The sequence below is a fragment of the Lepisma saccharinum genome, chromosome 1 (genome assembly GCF_977018435.1).
Source record: "Lepisma saccharinum chromosome 1, izLepSacc3.1, whole genome shotgun sequence".
In the NCBI taxonomy this organism is placed as follows: domain Eukaryota; kingdom Metazoa; phylum Arthropoda; class Insecta; order Zygentoma; family Lepismatidae; genus Lepisma; species Lepisma saccharinum.
In genome coordinates this window covers 114522885-114541862 of record NC_139229.1, presented here as the reverse complement: position 1 = coordinate 114541862, position 18978 = coordinate 114522885, and the positions used below count along the sequence as shown (strand labels likewise).

General features: G+C 38.1%; 2 protein-coding genes across 9 annotated transcripts in view; one reads left to right on the top strand and one right to left on the bottom strand.

The window, feature by feature from the left end:
* Positions 1 to 463: 463 nt before the first annotated feature.
* Positions 464 to 18477, bottom strand: LOC145999575 (putative gamma-glutamylcyclotransferase CG2811). 7 transcript variants are annotated; one of them, XM_083136621.1, is made up of 4 exons: positions 17853 to 17944; positions 13491 to 13682; positions 1499 to 1761; positions 464 to 1285 (listed from the first exon to the last, which is right to left on the bottom strand). In XM_083136621.1, exons 1-4 carry the CDS (start codon positions 17919 to 17921, stop codon positions 1255 to 1257), a joined length of 555 nt encoding a protein of 184 aa, XP_082992747.1. In that variant the 5' UTR covers positions 17922 to 17944; the 3' UTR covers positions 464 to 1254. The 7 variants fall into 7 exon arrangements, with proteins under 7 accessions (XP_082992747.1, XP_082992729.1, XP_082992738.1 ...); XM_083136603.1 differs by lacking the exon at positions 464 to 1285 and having other exon boundaries at positions 1349 to 1761; XM_083136612.1 differs by lacking the exons at positions 464 to 1285; positions 17853 to 17944 and adding an exon at positions 15011 to 15076 and having other exon boundaries at positions 1349 to 1761.
* Positions 18277 to 18978, top strand: part of LOC145999566 (uncharacterized) — a 44615-nt gene continuing 43913 nt past the window's right edge. The window contains exon 1 of one of the 2 annotated variants that reach the window (XM_083136582.1): positions 18277 to 18505. The gene's annotated coding sequence lies outside the window, so the exon portion shown is untranslated. The remainder of the gene's footprint in view (positions 18506 to 18978) is intronic. The other variant, XM_083136591.1, reaches the window with a different exon arrangement.

Here is an 18978-nt window from a genome sequence, read left to right as displayed (position 1 = left end):
AACCACCCTCGTATGTTTACTCAACTGAGTTCACTATATTCAGAGTTGACAATATTGCTTTGTTAGAACAAGATATGTAGAATCTACTGTGGAGAGAACAAGGGAGACGACATAAAAAACATAATTTCCAAGCCATGCTTCGGAACTCTGGTCAGTCGTAACAAATAACATTCCTCTGCAAGATCAGCAGTGATGTAGGAAACACACATCAGATGGCTGCAATAAACAAGTAAACAGCTGCCAGCCCGGAACGATTAATAAGCAAAATGTCATGCCGCTAAAGGCAAATAAAAACCTAAGTGGTTTTTGAAAAGGGACAGTTGCTAAGAATCATCCAAGAACTACGAGAGTCGGCAAACTTTCTTAACCTCAGGGCCGCGACAGCAAGACAGCGAGCATCGTAGGAGAGACAGGGCAATGACTGCTGCACATTCGCTGGGCTTTCTACATTCTGCCAGCCCGACTGCTTGCCATCTCCATCCTGCATGGCTTACGGGATCGACACTTGCTTATCATTGTTCATGCTGCGACTTCCACAAGAGCTTTTAGGCCATGTATGAAAGGTGCAACACTGTACTTTAAACGAGCATACTTCGAGAATGGTCTCTCAGTGCGGTCTTGAAAGTCTTGGACTGGAAGTGAAAATCTTTCGAATGGCACTTCGACTTCAGTGCCAAATACAAGCAGTAGATATAACCAAGGACACGTTCGTTTTCCATGTTTTAAACACTTGTTTCTCACCACAGAAATCAGAGCATTTACAAATGTTCTGATACATACATTTCCACGCATTAGAAGAACTGCAACAAACGACTTGCTGGCTTTCTACCTCCGCGATTTAAAAAAAAATGAACTACAAGTCCAGTTGCCACATGACCAAGCCTGCAACTTGGCATGCTCTGCCCTGTGGTCTCGATACCTGGAGAACTTGATGCTTTCGAACTGTACTAGGTCTGGTTGAATCTGTGAGTACATCCCCGACAGACTCTCCAGACTGCCTGATCGAGAGGTGAGTTGTCTTTTGACTGTATATCCCTTGCTTCTCTCCACACCTTGTCACGGGCTATCGAGGGAGATTGTAGGGGGACCTATGAACCATCTAACGCTCTATCGTCTGACTTCAAGTAAGTCTTCACCCATCGGTCCCTGTCAGTAAACCAAAACCCGGTGAAGGCATCACTATAATTCAAGTTCCACTGCTTATAGCTATAAATTTTATATTCAAAATTATTTATTAGTCTATATCCAGCAATATTACAAATCGTCTATGGTTGCTTCATCATTCCTGAAAGAAAGGGGAAAAAACAAATTTTATAGTACTTGAAAACAAGTAATGAAGATCATTCTAAGCAATTTACTACCTTATAAAAAGTAATATGAAACTCGATCTTTATTTCATGCCCATATCAACACAACTTTTATCTATAAATTCTTTCAACTGCTTTTAATTAGCACATCAGCTTTAAAATCATATTCATCTAAATTTCTTCTGAGGTACCTGTCCATATACACTAAACCATGAGGACCTTGTGAGTGGTAATCTTCTAAAAATGGAAACTCCAGCATTTCTGTTTTGAAAGACTTCAGGAAGTAAACCCAACATTTTTCCATCTTTTCTCCAAATTTGTACTCTCTGCCATCAGCATCTTTCACCACAAACATGTCTTGCATTTCTCTGATGTAGAAATTTGGATGATCTTCTAAAACATCCAGATTTTGCAACATTAATTCATCCACTTCATATAGTTCACCATTAACATTCTGGAAAATAAACATAGAAAAATAAAAAAAAATGCAAATGTTCAATAGAATTGTAGGAACTTAGTTTTCTTTGTTAAACTTTAGTTCATGTAATACACCAACAATATAGTTCTTGCTTTAAATATCAAAAACCAAAATATTAATGCCAGCATATATCAGATTTACTGTAGATTCTACTTTGGGGTCAATCCATGTCAAATCAACAAGGTCCTCAACCTTACATTTTGTTAATGTGATTATAAATATTTCATTATGAAAGGAAGAATACATATATGACTTTCTTTTTAAACTTAATAATCATAATCATATCACTCATGTAAGAAATGAAAACTTATTAAAGAATTTACAACCATAATTTCTGTTACATTATCTTTAGCTGCACCTCCATGAAACACACTTTACCAGTGTTTGGAACAAACAGTTACATCCTTTGTGGAATTCTAACTGTAACTAGCTACTTCTAAATGTAAGTAACTAACAGACTTACTTTTTTGAAATCAACAGTTACTTTTAGTTAATTGTTAAATGAAAATTTGTAATGTGCGGGAAGAGTTAAAACTTACAAAATTTGTCAACTATGTTTCCAACTATGTCTTCTCAGGATGATAAGGTGAAAGGATTTTCATGGAATCGCCTAATGCAAGGAAACTAGGCTTCATTACGTGCTAAATTTAGAAAATCCACACTTTATTACAAGTCTTCATTTCCATGTGCACTTAAAGATTTCAGTGTTTTATTATTTTTATTTGTTGTAATAATATAAATAGACATATTATGAAACATGAATAAAACATGTAAGTCTTCACATATTTATTTTATTACAATTAATGATCCTTGAGTGTAATTTATTTACTACTTTTAAAACTAAGTTTCTGAACACATATTATTTAGAAATGTTTGTCTACAGTAGCTATACAGGTAATGGACAAAATAATATGAACACCAATGCAATTGCAGAAAACTTGTATTAGTAGGGGGTTGGGCCCCCTCTTGCCTGAATGACAGCTTGTATCCTACGTGGAATAGACAAATAAAGGTCCTGTACAGTGTGAACTGGAATACGTAGCCACTCCTCGCACAAAACAGTCTCAAGTTCCGAAAGTGTCATTGGAGGTGGAAACCGATTACGCACTTTGGCCTCCAAAATACCCCACAAAGGCTCAATGATGTTAAGATCGGGGTACTGTGGACACCAGATGAGATGTTCTACCTCATCACTAAAGCCCGGGTTTCTATGTAATTACATATTTTTTCCTTTATATGTACAAGCGTGGAATTAAAATATATTGATGAATTACGTCAGTAGAGATGTCACAGTGAAGTTTTATATTACATATTTTTACATATTTTACTAAATGTTACATATTCCTAAGATATGAAATATTTTTTACATAAAACAGTCCTTAAGAGGAAAATCCAATGAACTTTTGGCTTACTAGTTAAAAAAGTATCTTCTCACTTCCCCTCCCCATTTCCAGGTCTAAAAAAATATAGTAACTTAAAAGTGCGATTTGCCTTCGTTGTACGTACATAGCAGTTCGTTGATTCGCCGCATCGTAACAATTACATCAAGATTCGACAGTGTTTCAGTTTCCAGTTTGTAACATGGAACGGCAAGCAACACACAGCGAACGAAGAGAACCAACAATGGAAGGCGGCAAGTACAACGCTGAGAGGCACTTACGTTTCATCCGTACATTGTTGTGATCGTTTTGATTTTTGCAGCCGGCAGCGACAAATCTTGAATGAAGTATTGTTAACTCAACCGTAGAATTTCGCATATATATTTCGTCGCCTTTTCATTTTAACCATTGGAGTTTTAAGAAGAGCTTGCCTCAGTATTTAAACAGTGTTTTAGCTGTAGAAAGCTGGAATGGCTCCACCTACCTCCTCGTTATCTCAAAAGTTGCGATCTTGGATAGCAGTCGATGATGCATTTACTACGGATGGTAAAGTTATTTTTTGTCGAGTGTGCGATAAAAAAGTTGGGTGCACTATGAAGTCTCAATTAGATCAACATGTTCGCACTTCACTTCATGTGAAAACAAACAACTACGGAGTGAAAAGAAGCAAGTTTTACTAACCCAGATGCAAGAGGATTCTTCATTCAGTGTGTTTTACAAGGAAATGTGTGAAGCAATGATTGCAGCAAACATCCCTTGGTATAAAATTCAAATACCGAAGTTCCGGGATTTTCTGGAAAAATATTGTGGCCCTAAACTTCCTGACGAGTCAACCCTTCGAAAGCGATATCTTCCACATTCCTACAAAGAAACTTTAGAATCAATTAGGGCAGAAGTAGGCAGTTCCTATGTGTGGATTTCCATCGATGAAACAACTGATGCTTTTGGACGGTATGTAAGTAATTTCATTGTTGGAACGCTAATTGCTGATTCTCCATCTACACCACATCTCATTGCATGCAAAGTTCTAGAGCATACTAATCATTCCACCATAGCACGATTTGTGAATGACAGTCTTAAATTGTTGTATCCGGATGGCGTACAAGAAGAGAGAGTTCTTCTCATGTTCACAGACAGTGCGTCATACATGTTAAAAGCTGCTACGGCACTTAAAGTGTTTTATCCTAACTTGATCCACTTTACTTGCTTGGCACATGCTCTCCAACGCATTGCTGAGGAGGTGAGAGGCAATTTCCCGGAAGTCAACCAACTTATTTCTTCCACGAAAAAGGTGTTTCTGAAGGCACCACAACGTGTGCAAGTTTACAAGGAACAATTGCCAGGTGTACCACTTCCTCCGGAACCTATTCTTACTAGATGGGGCACTTGGATCCGGGCAAGTAAGTTTTACAACGAACATTTTGAAGAAGTGAAATCTGTGCTTGACTCATTTTCGGCGGACTCAGCTGTATCGGTACGCACTGCTCATAATCTCGTCAAGGACACCAAACTTGCTTGCGATATGGCATACATAAACAGCAATTTTGGTTGGATTGATACAAGCATAAAAAAACTTGAAACTGTTGGGCTTACTCTCCTGGAAGCCATGGATATATATGAGGATGCAAGAAAGAAACTGTCTGCTGTTGGAGATGTGGGAGAGAAAGCTCGAAGAAAATTTGACGCAGTGACTGAAAGAAACCCAGGTTACGTCAGCTTATTTACAGTGAGCCGCATTCTCAATGGTGAAACAGTTAACCCTCCCAATGATATTTCTCCCGACCACATTCACCTCCTGAAGTACGCTCCGGTTACTTCTTGTGACGTGGAGAGAAATTTCTCTGTGTACAAGAACATATTATCTGATCGGCGACAAACATTTACTTCTGAACATTTGGAAATGTACCTGGTAACATATTGTAAGTTAAATAATTAAATACAGTGCCTGCCCCAAGATCAAAGGTAACCTGAATTTTTGTAAGTGCTTTTTGAGTGAAAAATTTGGGCAACGAAAATTTACTACTGAACATTTTGAATGGTACCTGGTGACATTGTATATTAAATATTGAATATATTCAAATTGTGGTTAATATTTTTGCTCTATAAGAACATAAAAAATACTTAATGTAAGCATTGTAATATTGTAACTTCAATTTTTGTAAGTCTTTTTGAAATAAACATATCCCTTTGTGAGGAAAAAATGTAACAAAAATAGGAAGTAACGTTTGGAATAAATATTTATAGTACATATTTCATTATGAATTTACATATTTCAGACATTTTTATTACATATTTATGTACATATTTTAGGGGTTGATATTACATAAAAATCCGGGCTTTACTCATCACTGTGCTCATCAAACCATGCATCAATGCACCTAGCAGTGTGAATAGGCACGTTATCATCTTGGAAGATGGGGCATGCATCGGGAAACAAAGTCTGAACCATGGGATGGAGGTGTTCACCCAGGATGGTGCAGTACTTCTCTGCGTTGATTCTCCCACGCAGGACGACAAGTGGGCCAACACCATTCTAAGATATAGCCCCCCAAACCATCACAGACCCCCCACCATGTTTCACGGTAGGCACTAAGCAGTCAATATCAAATGCTTCAGCAGGAGTTCTCCACACATAAACACGTCCTGTGGTCTGAAATAATGTGAAAGACGATTCGTCTGACCATATCACATGTTTCCATTGCTGCTGTGTCCAATTCTTGTGCTCTTGGCACCACCTTCTTCGTGTCACTGCATTACGTGGAGTCACCAACAGTTTGGGGATGGCAACTCTGCCATGAATGTTCACAGAATGCAGCTCCCTTTGAATGGTTTTCGTTGATACAGGATCCTGGAGGTGGTTGTTCATTTCTGCGGTTATCTGGGACAGTGTTGTCTTGTGCTTTCGAGTCACTATTCGCTTCAACACACATCGATCCCTGTTGGATAACTTTGTTTTTCGCCCACTATTCTCCTTTGCAGACGTTGTCTTTCCATGTTGTCTGTAGGCTGTCAGAACAGTTGACACTGTGCTCCGTGCTACACCAACAAGTGTAGCTGTTCTTGTCACAAATGCTCCAGCCAGGCAGGCTCCTATGATCATGCCTCTTTTGAAGTCTGAAAGGTCGGACATACCTGCATTTGACGGATAGCTGACTGATCGCATGCAACTCTCACACCAGCTTCTGATAGACTGATATGTTTGCTTTCATCGCCACTAGATGGTTGAAATCTCTGCTGAGTGTTGTTCCTTTTCCACGACGGCGTATAAAGGCCTTTGCAAACCAAGGTGTTCATATTATTTTGTCCATTACCTGTATATGTTTGCTTTCAATTTTTAATCACAATTAAAGACCCACCTTCTCACCCACCAGTAGTAACTAATAATGCATCTTACACCAGTAGCTAATAGCCTCTCACTTATAAGCTAGTTATCGTTAATGATGATCACATGTGTAACTGACATTTCACAGCTTCACGTGACCAAGACACTGGCATATAAAACCCTCCCACACCCCCACCAGTGCAGACTAAGGACACACACTACACTGGATGCAAATAACCTTCCACTGACCACGTTGTCAACTTCAGATCACCTGTCCCACAGAGTCATTCTTCCAAACTGCACTGGTGCCCGTTGGAAACCCTCCCCCCCTAACCCATAGTGTTCCAACGGCCACAGGATACACTGGCTTAAAAAGAAAGAAAAAAACCCACCCGCTCACCCACCAGTGGCAGACTAAGAACACATGCTACCCTGGGTGCAAATTCCTCCCATCAACCATTGTCAATATTGGATAATTTGTCCCTTGGGGTGAGTACCAACAACGTCTTACGAACCGCACTGGCACTAAAAAAAACCTCCCACCCCAACCCCCAGTGTTCCTGTGACCTACAGGATACACTGGTATAGAAGACCCTCCCGCTCACCCACCAGTGACAGACTAAGAACACATGCTACCCTGGGTGCAAATGACCTCCCATCAACCATTGTCAATATTGGATCATCTGTCCCGTAGGGTGAGTACCAACAACGTCTTACGAACTGCACTGGCACATAAAAAACCCTTCCCTCCCCGCCCAGTGTGTCCATGGCCAGTAGGATTAAACCGATGATAAAATGAAGATTAAACTTCAATGATGATCACCTGTCCAATACGATCCCACAACAGCACATAGCTTAAACATTGGCAGACTAAATAAAAAAAGAAAGAAAAAATCTCCCGTCAGTAGCAGGTTAAGGACATATCTTACACCAGGTTAAGCAATCTACCAGTGACCACTCTGGATCACTTCTTCCACTGTGTAACCACCTGCACCTAGCGCTTTATTGGCACCCAAACAAGTCCCCTCCCCCCTACTTGCTCAGTTTTTCCATTGCCAGCAGGAATAAGCAGATAATTAGGTAAACTTAATATTTTCCAATTCAGGATGCACTGAATGCACTTGAACATCTGCATCTGGATGTAAAACTGACATTAACTACCCACCCTCCCACCAAGACAAACAGTTGAAAGCATAAAAATAATTAATTAAAAATCAAGGAAAGGTAAACACTACAGACTTCAAACTACACCTGGAGCTAATGACATCCCAGTAACTTACTTCGTCAAATCTTGAATTACCAATTCCAAGATGAACCAGGTTTGCCACACAGAGCACTTGTTCCCAAATCCCTATCGCTTACTTCCCTTAAGATTAGCCAATTAAGATACCAGTTAACCTTGACATAATCTAGCTGACAAGAATTTAGAGTTGTACAGATGGAACATACACTTGGTCTTTTACAAAGCCCCAAAGCTTAATTTAAAAAAATCACAGTGTGTAAGGTCTGGGAAAAGTGGAGACTAGAAAAACCGATTCAGGTCATGCTGCAACTTCAAAAGGATCACAAATTCATTTTTCCACAAGATGGTACTCCAGTGCATTTAGCACAACACCTGAGAGTAAAGAGGCTACTTCCCAAACATATGTGGCAGAAACTAAAATATCACGTGGGCATATGTTGTGTCACAAATTGTGCCAAATAGGGAACTTATAAGGAAATTGCAAATAATACATCTGACAAAAACTTTTAGAGTTTTTGTACCAATTGTCACCTGTTGTACTCCTGTATCTCCAATAATTAACACACATTCATTTTTAAAGTGTTTCTTTGTGAATTATGAATAATTAGTATCAATAGGAGTGGGTTAATACAAAAAAGCATTATATACACAGATTGTATATTGATATGACTCATTTTCACTTTGCTTAAAGAGGCAGAAAAGTAATTTCTTAAAGGTGCATAACCACCACTTACAAAAAGAAAGCAACTTTGGTCAGGCACATAGCCAGGGGGGGCTAAGGGGGCTGAAGCCTTCTCCTCCCAAACTCCTACAAATATCTAATTTATAATGTGTATAATGATAATTGATTTTACTTCCTTAACATTAAACATCAAGCATAATAATTCATAATATACTGAGACCGAGAAAATCATCTGCAGGGCTTCTACCCACCCACTTTTTCGCCTTAAGAGGGCAGCTGCTCATAAGCAATTGAGCCCCTCCCGAAATAAAATCCTGGCTACGGGCCTGATTTTGGTTACTTATTGCCCCCGCACTATGGTCTCCTAGTGCTAAGCCTTGTCTGCCAACAGAAAGTAAACTGTCCTTGCCCCATAAGTTTTGGCCATCAATTGCCACCACTGGTTACTACTTATGTGTACTTTATCAGGTTCTTTCCAAATTCCAACATTTAGAGACCCAATGCCAGATCCTTAATGCAGGTAATATCAGCCTTTATAGAGTGAGTTTTAAAAAAATTAGTTTTAGCTTAAATACCTTCAAATTTGTTTACATATTCTGTATACAAAACCGTTACCAGGAAACAACCAACATTGTTGATATTTATTAGCAATTGTTTTGAAATGTTTTATGGCAGTTATAAGTGCATAATAATGATGATAAAATATTTTTTGTATTGTTGTTTTCTGAAATGTCAAAGGTGCATTCATTGAGGAAGGATCTGACAACAGGTCTGAAATATTGAAATTGAGAAAGTACCTGTTAAATCACACATTAAGTAGTGACTTGTGTCTTGTTTAATATAGATAGAAAAGCATTCTGAAATAAGTACCATACAAATAAAAGAACTGAAGCAGAAACTTGAAGTTATGCTATTACGAGTGGTGTATTATGGAATACTATAAAAATTTCCTCATTAAGAAAAAATACTATTATTAATTTAGTATCTGATTATACCAATATTGTTTATGTTTCATGCAAGTTCTACCAGTAACAATTCTAAGGATTTGTGCCTAGTCTGCAATAAATTTGGAAATTTATTTAAAAATTATCACAAATCTACAAAATAGCAATAAAATAAATATATTTTTTAATGATACTACTTCTGTTCTTTCTGAAATCAATGCAGAAGCATAAAATTAAATTTATATGACATCAGTGAAGAAGCATAAAATTAAATTTATATGACATCAGTGAAGAAGCATAAAATTAAATTTATATGACAATTTAGTTTTTAGGATAGATGGTGCATATCCAAAGATGACACCTTATAACGAATTACTAATTAAATTACACATTACCTCCCTTGCAAACAGAAGAACCATACATCAGCTCCTTTTTCTTTTCAAACTTCTTAACGACAAATTAGATTCTTCCTCTCTGCTTTCAAAAATAGCTTTCTATGTCCCCCATCCAAAGTTGCGATCAAGAAAACAACTCTTTGCAATTTCCCGCACCCGTACAAAATCCGCAGAAATGGCTCCCCTGCGAAGAATGTGTAGCTTGTATAATGAATGGTTAGAGAGGGTCATACACTTGGACATATTTGCTAAATTTTCTGAGTATAAACGCTATTTAATGGACAACATTCTTGCTTAATTTTTTATTATTATTATTATTACTATTATTATTTTTACCTTCTTTATGTGTATATATATATACCCATACATATATGAATGTAATTGTGTAAGGTTTGATTAATTTCTTATCCACGGTAATGTTTAAGGACGATATATATAACCTCTGTATGTATTTTTTTTATATCTGAAATATGTATAAATATTATTTTGATGTGTATAAATCCTATGTAAGACATTTACTGTGCACTGTAAAAGGGCAGATGCCTGTTGTGCGCAGGATAATAAATAAATAAATAAATAAATAAATAAATAAATAAATGCTTTTTTTAAGTTATTTCATCATCAAATAGAAAATAATATTGGACTTACAAATGTAACAAAAATTGAGCCTAGTGTCATATAAATAAATTTTCGTCAACAACATATCACGTACATCATACATATGAGCATGCCCATTTTATTCTCGGGGTCATCAGAAAAAGTTTTACTACTTGAATATTGCATATCTTTAAAAAAATTCAATATTCACATCAATATGTAGAACATACTCAAGTCTTATAGTATTCAACTAGTAAATTTTGTGACAACTGAAAAACGATTCCTGATTCACAAGACTAACATGGTAATGTGCATATATAATAATTAGAATTAATTACCTTACAAAAATGCAAAACTGCCATGATTTCTCCTGTCCTGTCCTTAGAAAGTTTTCCCAGTCATTAACAAACGGAGCCCCATATAACCAATTTAAATATAGCCTCACATTGTTTATATCTTCTATGTACAAAATCATTACCGAGAAACATCCAACAATGCTAATTATTGTTGGCAACTGTTTTGAAATATTTTGTCAGAAATGTCACATGTATAATAATAATAATAAAAATAATAATAATACAATAATTTTTGTCTCGTTCTTTTCCAACATATCAAAGGCACAATGAAATATTAAATGTACTACAAAGTTTTCAAATGAATGTTTAATATTCATCTTGAAATATTATTTTACATATTTACAAACGATATGGAAATTACTGTACTTATAACAATTGTTTATTTTGAAAATTGATGGGTACCAAGTGGTCTCCCAGAAGTCCTCCATTTTTTAATATACACTCAAGTGCCAAAAGTGTGGAAACACTTTTAGCTTGGCGAAGTACAGCAACCCAACATAGGATGAACTCTACCAATCCGTGAAGAAATGTTCAGCTATGCAGTCTCCATAACCACCCCTAAATTGCATGGTTGCAGGCCAAATTTGTTCCACAGGATTCATGTCTGGAGATCCAGATGGCCAAAGCATTCATTGGAATTGTCCAGAATGCTCCTCAAACCAATCGTGAACAATTGTGGTTCGGTGACATGGTACATGTCATCCTAGAAAATCCCATCATTGTTATGGTACATGAAAACCACGAAGGGCTGCAAATGGTCACCAAGCAGCTGAACATGGAGGACCCAAACCATGCCATGTAAACATACCCCACACCATTATGGAGCCAGCCCCAGCTTGCAGAGTGGTGATTGACAACTTGGGTCCTTGGCCTCATGAGGTCTGCGCATCATCCAAACCCTACCATCAGTTTGTATCAACTGGAATTGTGACTCATGACTAAGCTATGTTTTTCCAGTCATCCAGGGTAAAATAATTGTGTGCACAAGCCAAAATGAGGCACTGCTTCTGAAGGCATGCTGTTAATAAAGGCACTCTAATCGGACTTCTCCTGCCATATCGCATCAACGTCAAATTTCGCTGAACCGAGCTCACAGACACGTCTCTTGCACGTCTCTCATTGACTGTTAATGTGATCACACAGTGTCACATGTCTGTTAGCACAGATGATTCTGCTCAGATGTCGCTGGTCATGATCATTAAGCAGACATGGTTGACTACTGTGCTGTCCATGGTGGGAGGTAATGGCTGCAATGAGGTACTCTCGGTACATCCTTGACACTGTGGACCAAGGAATGTTGAATGCTCAAACAACTTCAGAAATAGAATGTTCCATTCCCTTACAGGCCCGTAACTAGAGGGGGGGGGGCAACTGCCCCCTGAGAGGCTGCTTTGCCCCTCCTGTGGAAAATACAGAACACATTCCTACCTGGAATTCTCACTAATCTTTACAATTATATCATGTGTTACTCTAGCAACATAACAAAGACACTTATTGATTTTGTGATTTGTTAAGGTGTATGGGATTCTGTACAATGTCGTATCAGGATTGGGGGGATAAACGCCCTTCCAGATTCAGACTTTGGGAAATGATTTCGCAATTTTCAGTATCTAGAACAGTTGTGACATTTTGAGTAGTCTTACATTAAAGGTGCCTAATGTGTTCGGATGTTTTTTCTTGGATGTGTTGGTATGAACTTGGAACTGCTTAAATTTTTGTTTCCCAAGTCTACCTTTTGGTAATAAAGATTCATGTGGTAGAGAGAGGGAGTGGAAATTTGATTTTTGTTACTTAGCGTCGTTTTTCTGCCATTTCTAGCTAATCGCAACAATGAGTGATGACGTGAAATTGATGAAGAGACACTCATAAACAGTGTTGCAGCCACAGGGAGGCAAGGGGCATTGTCCCCCACCCCCCGACCTTGGACGGAAGTCCATTCTAGGGCAAGCAAGCATTGAAGTAAAAAAAGACAAGACTAGGAGAATCTAAGAATAGCAGGACAATTGGATAATCATGATGGAATTAGTTTTTACATGTTTCTTCCAGACGGCCAAGGGCACCTGCAAGGGGTACAGAGGGATATCGCTGATTGAGGAAACTCTTGCTGGTTCCTTGGCCCTCGCCGATCTTCACAACCTCCCCCCTTCCACTCCTCACCAATCTGTCTGTAGGATAACCGTTGATGTTCCTCAGCATGCGGCAGTAAACCTGTGGCCATTGTCTTTGGGCTGCTGCTGGAGCAAGCAAGAGAAGTCAACTCTTGACAGTACCTAACATATGTACATTGTGCTCATAATTTTATTAAACTCCTAAAAAGTAGAGAACTGGAAATAAGTACAAATGAACTGTAGAAAATTCCTCACTTCCTACATGGAGGAATTGCCTCTGGTTCAAGCCTGGTCATTTCAGACGCTTCATAACATTTTGAATAATATTTTTACCATATTTCAAACATCAATTATTATTATTATTTTAAATTTTGTGGCCCTTTACAAAGCAATGTTTACCGTAATAGAGGCCCCTTTGTAGATGGGACTGAAGCTGTAGTTCCCGTCAAACCCTTCCTTATAAATCCAGGAGTGTATATGTATCATTTCACTACTTTTCTGATTTAACCGCATTCCAAACAATGAGTTTCACTGAACTTCATTCAGATGTTAAACAACTGTATCTATACATAGGTACAGTAATAACAGAAATTAATCAGTGTAAAGGTTGGACTTATATACTTTTGGAAATTCAGCATGTAATTCAGCTATGGTAGGAGATAAATCAGATAATACTTACATGTCCATGTTCTGGTTTGTACAAAAGGAATGGAATGTTATATTTGGTACCAATCACCAGAGGATATCGTGTTGCAGTCTTAGCAACTCCTTTATATTTAGCATGTCCATGTTCCTTATTGGTTAGCCAAAAGTGATTTGGTTCCCCTTTCTTTAGTGTCCCATACACAAATACATTGACTAATGCCATGACCTGAAACAAGAAGCAGCGAATGAAATAAAATATAATATTCTGTTTTTAACCACAAGTAATTCACCCTCAAATGGCATGCAGGGTCAAATTTGATCCTGTAGTTTCCTTTCTCTCCCTCTCTCTTTAAAAAAATCGGTAAATGTCTGTTATATCGGAGACACATTTCTTCATTTTTACAGACGAAACTACTTACGGAAATGAGTTTTTGTAGCATTTTGAATGTTTGTGGAGGTATTTTCTTACAGTAGAATGCTGCACAACAAGAAATAAGCACTTTTGATATAATAAACTTGCATTTTGTGCAAAGTGACAACATTATGCTGTTGTTTCCATTATGTAACTGCAGATGGCGCGAGCATCAAAAGTCACACGGTCTCGCCAGTGTTTCCAAACATGCCTTCTTTTACGAGTTTTTTTAACAATACTTACCTAACCTAACCTAACCCAACCTAACCTAATCTTGTTGGAAATGGTCCGTGGGGCTATCGTGAATGGTTTTTAGAGCTATCCGTGAATGGTTCATGGGGCTATCCGTCAATGGTTCGTGGGGCTATCGTGAATGGTTTTTGGGGCTATCCATCAATGGTTTGTGGGGCTATCGTGAATGGTTTTGGGGGCTATCTGACAATAGTTCGAGATAACATAATGAACACGAAAGTAGGTATTTTTCGGTTAAGAAGGTTGGAAACACTGCATACCCACTGCATATCGACAAAACACAAGCATGACGTGCGATGATACACAGCTGTGTGTGCCATATTGTATGTTCCGCAACGGAAGAAAGGAACCAAAAGAATTACTCGTAATGTGATAAATCAAAGTTATTCCGCAATACACAATTGTTAAGTACGAACAATCTGAAACCAAAATATCTGATTTTAATGTGTCTCCGATATAACAGACATTTACCAAAAAATCTAAATTTCCTGGTAAAGTAGACAGCTGTAATAGCTGCATTCTAAATACACATTGTAACTAATAATGTTGTTTGACCTTCATTTGTTAAAATACTGTTGCCTCCTCAGCAATTAATAATATCTCTCTCTCTCCTTTTTTTATTTTAGGGTCTTGTCCGGCAGTCTGCGATTCTACTAAAGAAAAAAAAATGTTCTATTTTTCAACAGCATCCTGCGAAATATCCAGATGAATTGTTTACCTCTGTGTGTTAGTGCCTTTTAGATTAATAGTGTTGTTAGTTTGCAAATAAATACTTGTAGATTACAAATTTTCATGCTCGCACCCTTATTCTTACTTTACAGAATATACGTATGTATTGCTTAGAAGCAGATATTGCATGCTGTCTGTTCATAATATGATATGCAAGGTACCGAGTGATGACTAAAAGTATATCGAAAAAGCCCAATTCTGGGGATTTGCATGTTTGATACATTGACCCGTGGCTCGATAGCCCTTGAAGGGTCTAGGCCGATCTCCCGACTGCCAGTCTCCCTCCCACAATCCTACCTAGAGATGTGATTTTCAACCAGTATTGGGGTGACGTGAGGTCAGAACGTTGAATCCTCAGCCATTATAGGAGATTTCCAAGGCCGGGTTCCGTAAACATTGATGAGATAATTACTACGGCTGCAGCACGAAAGAAATATATTCTCAGTATTGATTAATAGTTTAATATTATTTCGCAATGTATGGATGTTTTATGGTAAGAAAGAAAACACCAAGAAACAATGAGAATGATTTGATTTTGAATTTAAAATTTTGGGTGCGTCAGCACTTAGGCTATTTTGCACACACCCGTCACTTTATACGGGGTCCAGCCCCTGAACTAAAATGTAACTAATAACATAACTGTAACGTTGGAAGACTAAAATATTCTGACTTAGGTTAACAGAACTAACATAAACATAACTAATGTCGTGTCGTAAGTAAAATATTCTGACTTGGGTTAAAAGCTGAGGCTGTAAAGAGGCACTCAGCACCCATAAGGACAAGACACAGCACGACACACAGAATTATACTGGCCAGGGCCAGTCGCCAGAGCCTCATTCGTCTGCAAAATGCAGTCCAGGGTGTACTATGTGGAAGACCACCCCTTACACCACCCAATGAGAACAAGAGAAATAAAATTAAAAAGACAAGCAAAAGGTGGAACGGAAAAGAGAAATGAAAAGGGAAATATATATATAAGAAAGGAAGACCTCCGTGGGGAGTGGTTGAACATTAGGATGCCTGGGGTCGAATGCCGGCCTGGGCATGGATGTTCTTTGTGAGTGTCGATTCATGCATTTAATTAATCACATTATCACTCATATTCATTGTTAATTGTATGAAGTTGATGATGGGACAAACAAAAATAAAAATAAGTTATGTCCAAGCTGAGACTTAAACCCACAACCTTTGGCAATTCCATGAGTCAAGTACACAACATATTCTCAACCAAAGCAGCTAGTAATTCATAAATGTGATTTAATGGCTGTGAACCCTGTTGGGATAATATACCTAGAGGTGCAAAATGAAGAGGGGTTAGATGAGATTGGATTTTGGTGCTGCGCAACGCCTAGACTGATTCAGTGGTGTTTCGACAATTGATGATGAAAGTTTTGGGTGTGTCAGCATATATGGCCATTTTTCACCCTTCAGTATACAAGGGGGAAATCCCTTTACCTAAAATCCTTACCTGAGAGTTAGAAAAGAGGTGTAAACAAGTCCCTGGAGAAATGTTAAAAGTGCTAGTTGTAAAGGGACCCATACAGGACATACACAACACATTAAAAAGGTATGGAAACACTAAAAAATCTTTCTCAGAGAGAGTGAGAAAGGTCTGCTCTTCTCACAAAGCTAAAAACATTAGTTAAAAAAATACTCTCATCATCTCCCAACATGGATAATAAAGTGCTCGGAAGATTAAGACTTTTTCTGATGAAATTACATTTGGCACATTCGAAAAAGGATGTTCTGAACATTTAACATTTAAAATGACATTGCATACACAGCACAGCATGGGGTCAAATCCTTGCAGGAAATGACGTGTGAGACAGCTGTATCCAAATCGAAGCTGAGTTAAGATGACTTCTCGGTCGGAGGGACAGAAAGAGGAATGCCATGGACAAATGGTGGGCTTGATAAAGCAAAGCTTGTTCCTGCAACAAAAGCATTTTGCAGGTAGCAGAAGGTGGACGAGAACATCACCGTTTGCATCAGCAGACTTGGTCGCTTCATTCTCCTGGATGCCTAGGTAACTGGGGACCCAGCAGAATAAGACTTGTGATCGGACAGACAACAGACAAGGACACAAGCTGTCGAAAAATGCGTTGCACTACAGGATGCCTGGTAGTCAGCAATTCCAGAATCTGGAGCACACTGATTGAATTAGTGCATATAAGGACTAAAGCATGAACATCAGCAAAGTCCAGGGCTTTTAGGACTACACATAGCTGTAACTTTCAGTCTGTAACAAAAGCACATCTAACTGATTCGACCGGTTTAGACCAATCCATATTAAACACATTCAAATTGGAGTAGTTAGATTAAAGCTCTATAAACTGTTGCTGGTACTCGGCCATTGGTGTTTCTGCCTTTGACAGGCCAATACGAGACATGTCAATCAAAGGTGTAGGAAATCACCAGATGTAAAATATTTGAAGGGAGAGGAAATGTGTGTTCCACTCATGCTGGCATGCAACTCCTGCTGGAGGGTGATGGTTGGCAAAAATCACCCTAAATTCCCTTCTCATTATCCAGGGAAATTTTCTGACTAACCAATTATTTTCAACTCCCCTCTCCAACTTCAGGAACATTCTGATCTACAATATTTGCATGGGAAGGGTCACGAAAGAAGAAAAATGTAACTGAAGAATCAGCATTTAAATTCCTTAAATTGCTTTGAAGTTATGACAATGAGTTCATACACAGATCTTTTTTGAACCTGAAGGATAGGAATCATTCAATAATAATAATATTAATAATAACAATAATTTAATATTATCTTTTTGAACCTGCAAAGAATAGGAATCATTCAAATCTCTTAAAAATAACAATATACTGAAGGATTAATCAAGCCACAGCTTTAACTAACAATTCTTGTATAAGTATCAAATTAGTCACATACTACGATGTCTTTCAGCCAAATATTTGGCACAAAAAAATGTGCATTAGAAATTTTTTGCAATTTACGACTATGGCCTACATAACTCGCCTAAGGAGGGACCAAACCTGGTTGTAAAGGCAGAAAGAGCGTAGTGCTGCCACAACCCCCTTTCTCCCCCTATGTGACCAAATCATGCTCGTTGGAACCTACATAGTGGTTCGGATCCCACTTTAAACTGTAGGTCTGGTCCCGATTAGCCTTTACGTGAAAACAACTGTTCAATCAATCAAGTCACGCTGTACAGTCACGCCGTAGGAAGCGAATGAAGCCATAACGGCTCAGCCTAAAATGTATATTACATTTCAATTACTTGTTAGGGATCGCAAATATCTGACTGACGAAGGGAAGGAACAACAAACATGTTATGTTCATGTAGTGTAGACAGACAGTTGACACTCGATCATTTAATGCACAGATTATACAATACTAAAACCAAAGAGGTTAAAACTCCTTGGTTAAAACTATTGTAATCTGTGATACAATGCGTGCGTGCTATTTTTTTTCGTGTGTAACTTGTTTAATATACAACATTCCCTTCAACAGGTAAAGTCCTGCACTTTACTTAACGTACCTGTCGTGTGGAATAAGAAATTGGCCTCGACATGTATCTTGTCTACTTGCTGGTAGCAACGACTAATATTATTGGAGAAGACTTGATATGTGCTTGCGTAATGTGGGGTGCAAAGGTACTTTGATGACAGAAGGATACATTACAAACGTAAGCATGATCTTTTCCTTATCTCGTGTTTGAACAGACGTCACATTAATGAACATAGAATTGTGGAGGTTTGTGTAAATGTGTGCCGAAAAACGCTTATGCACTGTTTCGAATTTTTTATTCCCCGTTATTACATGTGTGATCGAGGCGAAGGCTGAAATTAGAACCATGCTTCGAAACTAGCTACTTTCACAAATGTATAATGCTGCTTAAGAAAAAATATAGAGCTTGTGTGTGGCCTTCATATAGTAATTATACTTTTTAAAGACCCACCCTCGATTTCGCAAGGAATTTTGGTAACAGTTCCGTATATCGGAAACATTTCTTCATTTTTATAGAATAAACTACTTATGGAACTGAGTTTCTCTAAGGTTTCCAACATTCGTGGAGGTATTTTCTTTCATCGTGGAATCTGTTTGACCGGAAATCATGTATTTTTCAAGAGAAATATCTCACCGACCCAAAAGTGTCAT

Coding starts and splice junctions, on each gene's coding strand:
- LOC145999575 (XM_083136603.1), bottom strand. CDS start 17,921: ATGATTTGGTCACATAGGGGGAGAAAGGGGGTTGTGGCAGCACTACGC. Junction 13,683..17,852: donor CTTTCTGCCTTTACAACCAG/GTTTGGTCCCTC, acceptor TTCTTGTTTCAG/GTCATGGCATTAGTCAATGT. Junction 1,762..13,490: donor ACAAACCAGAACATGGACAT/GTAAGTATTATC, acceptor TTTATTTTCCAG/AATGTTAATGGTGAACTATA.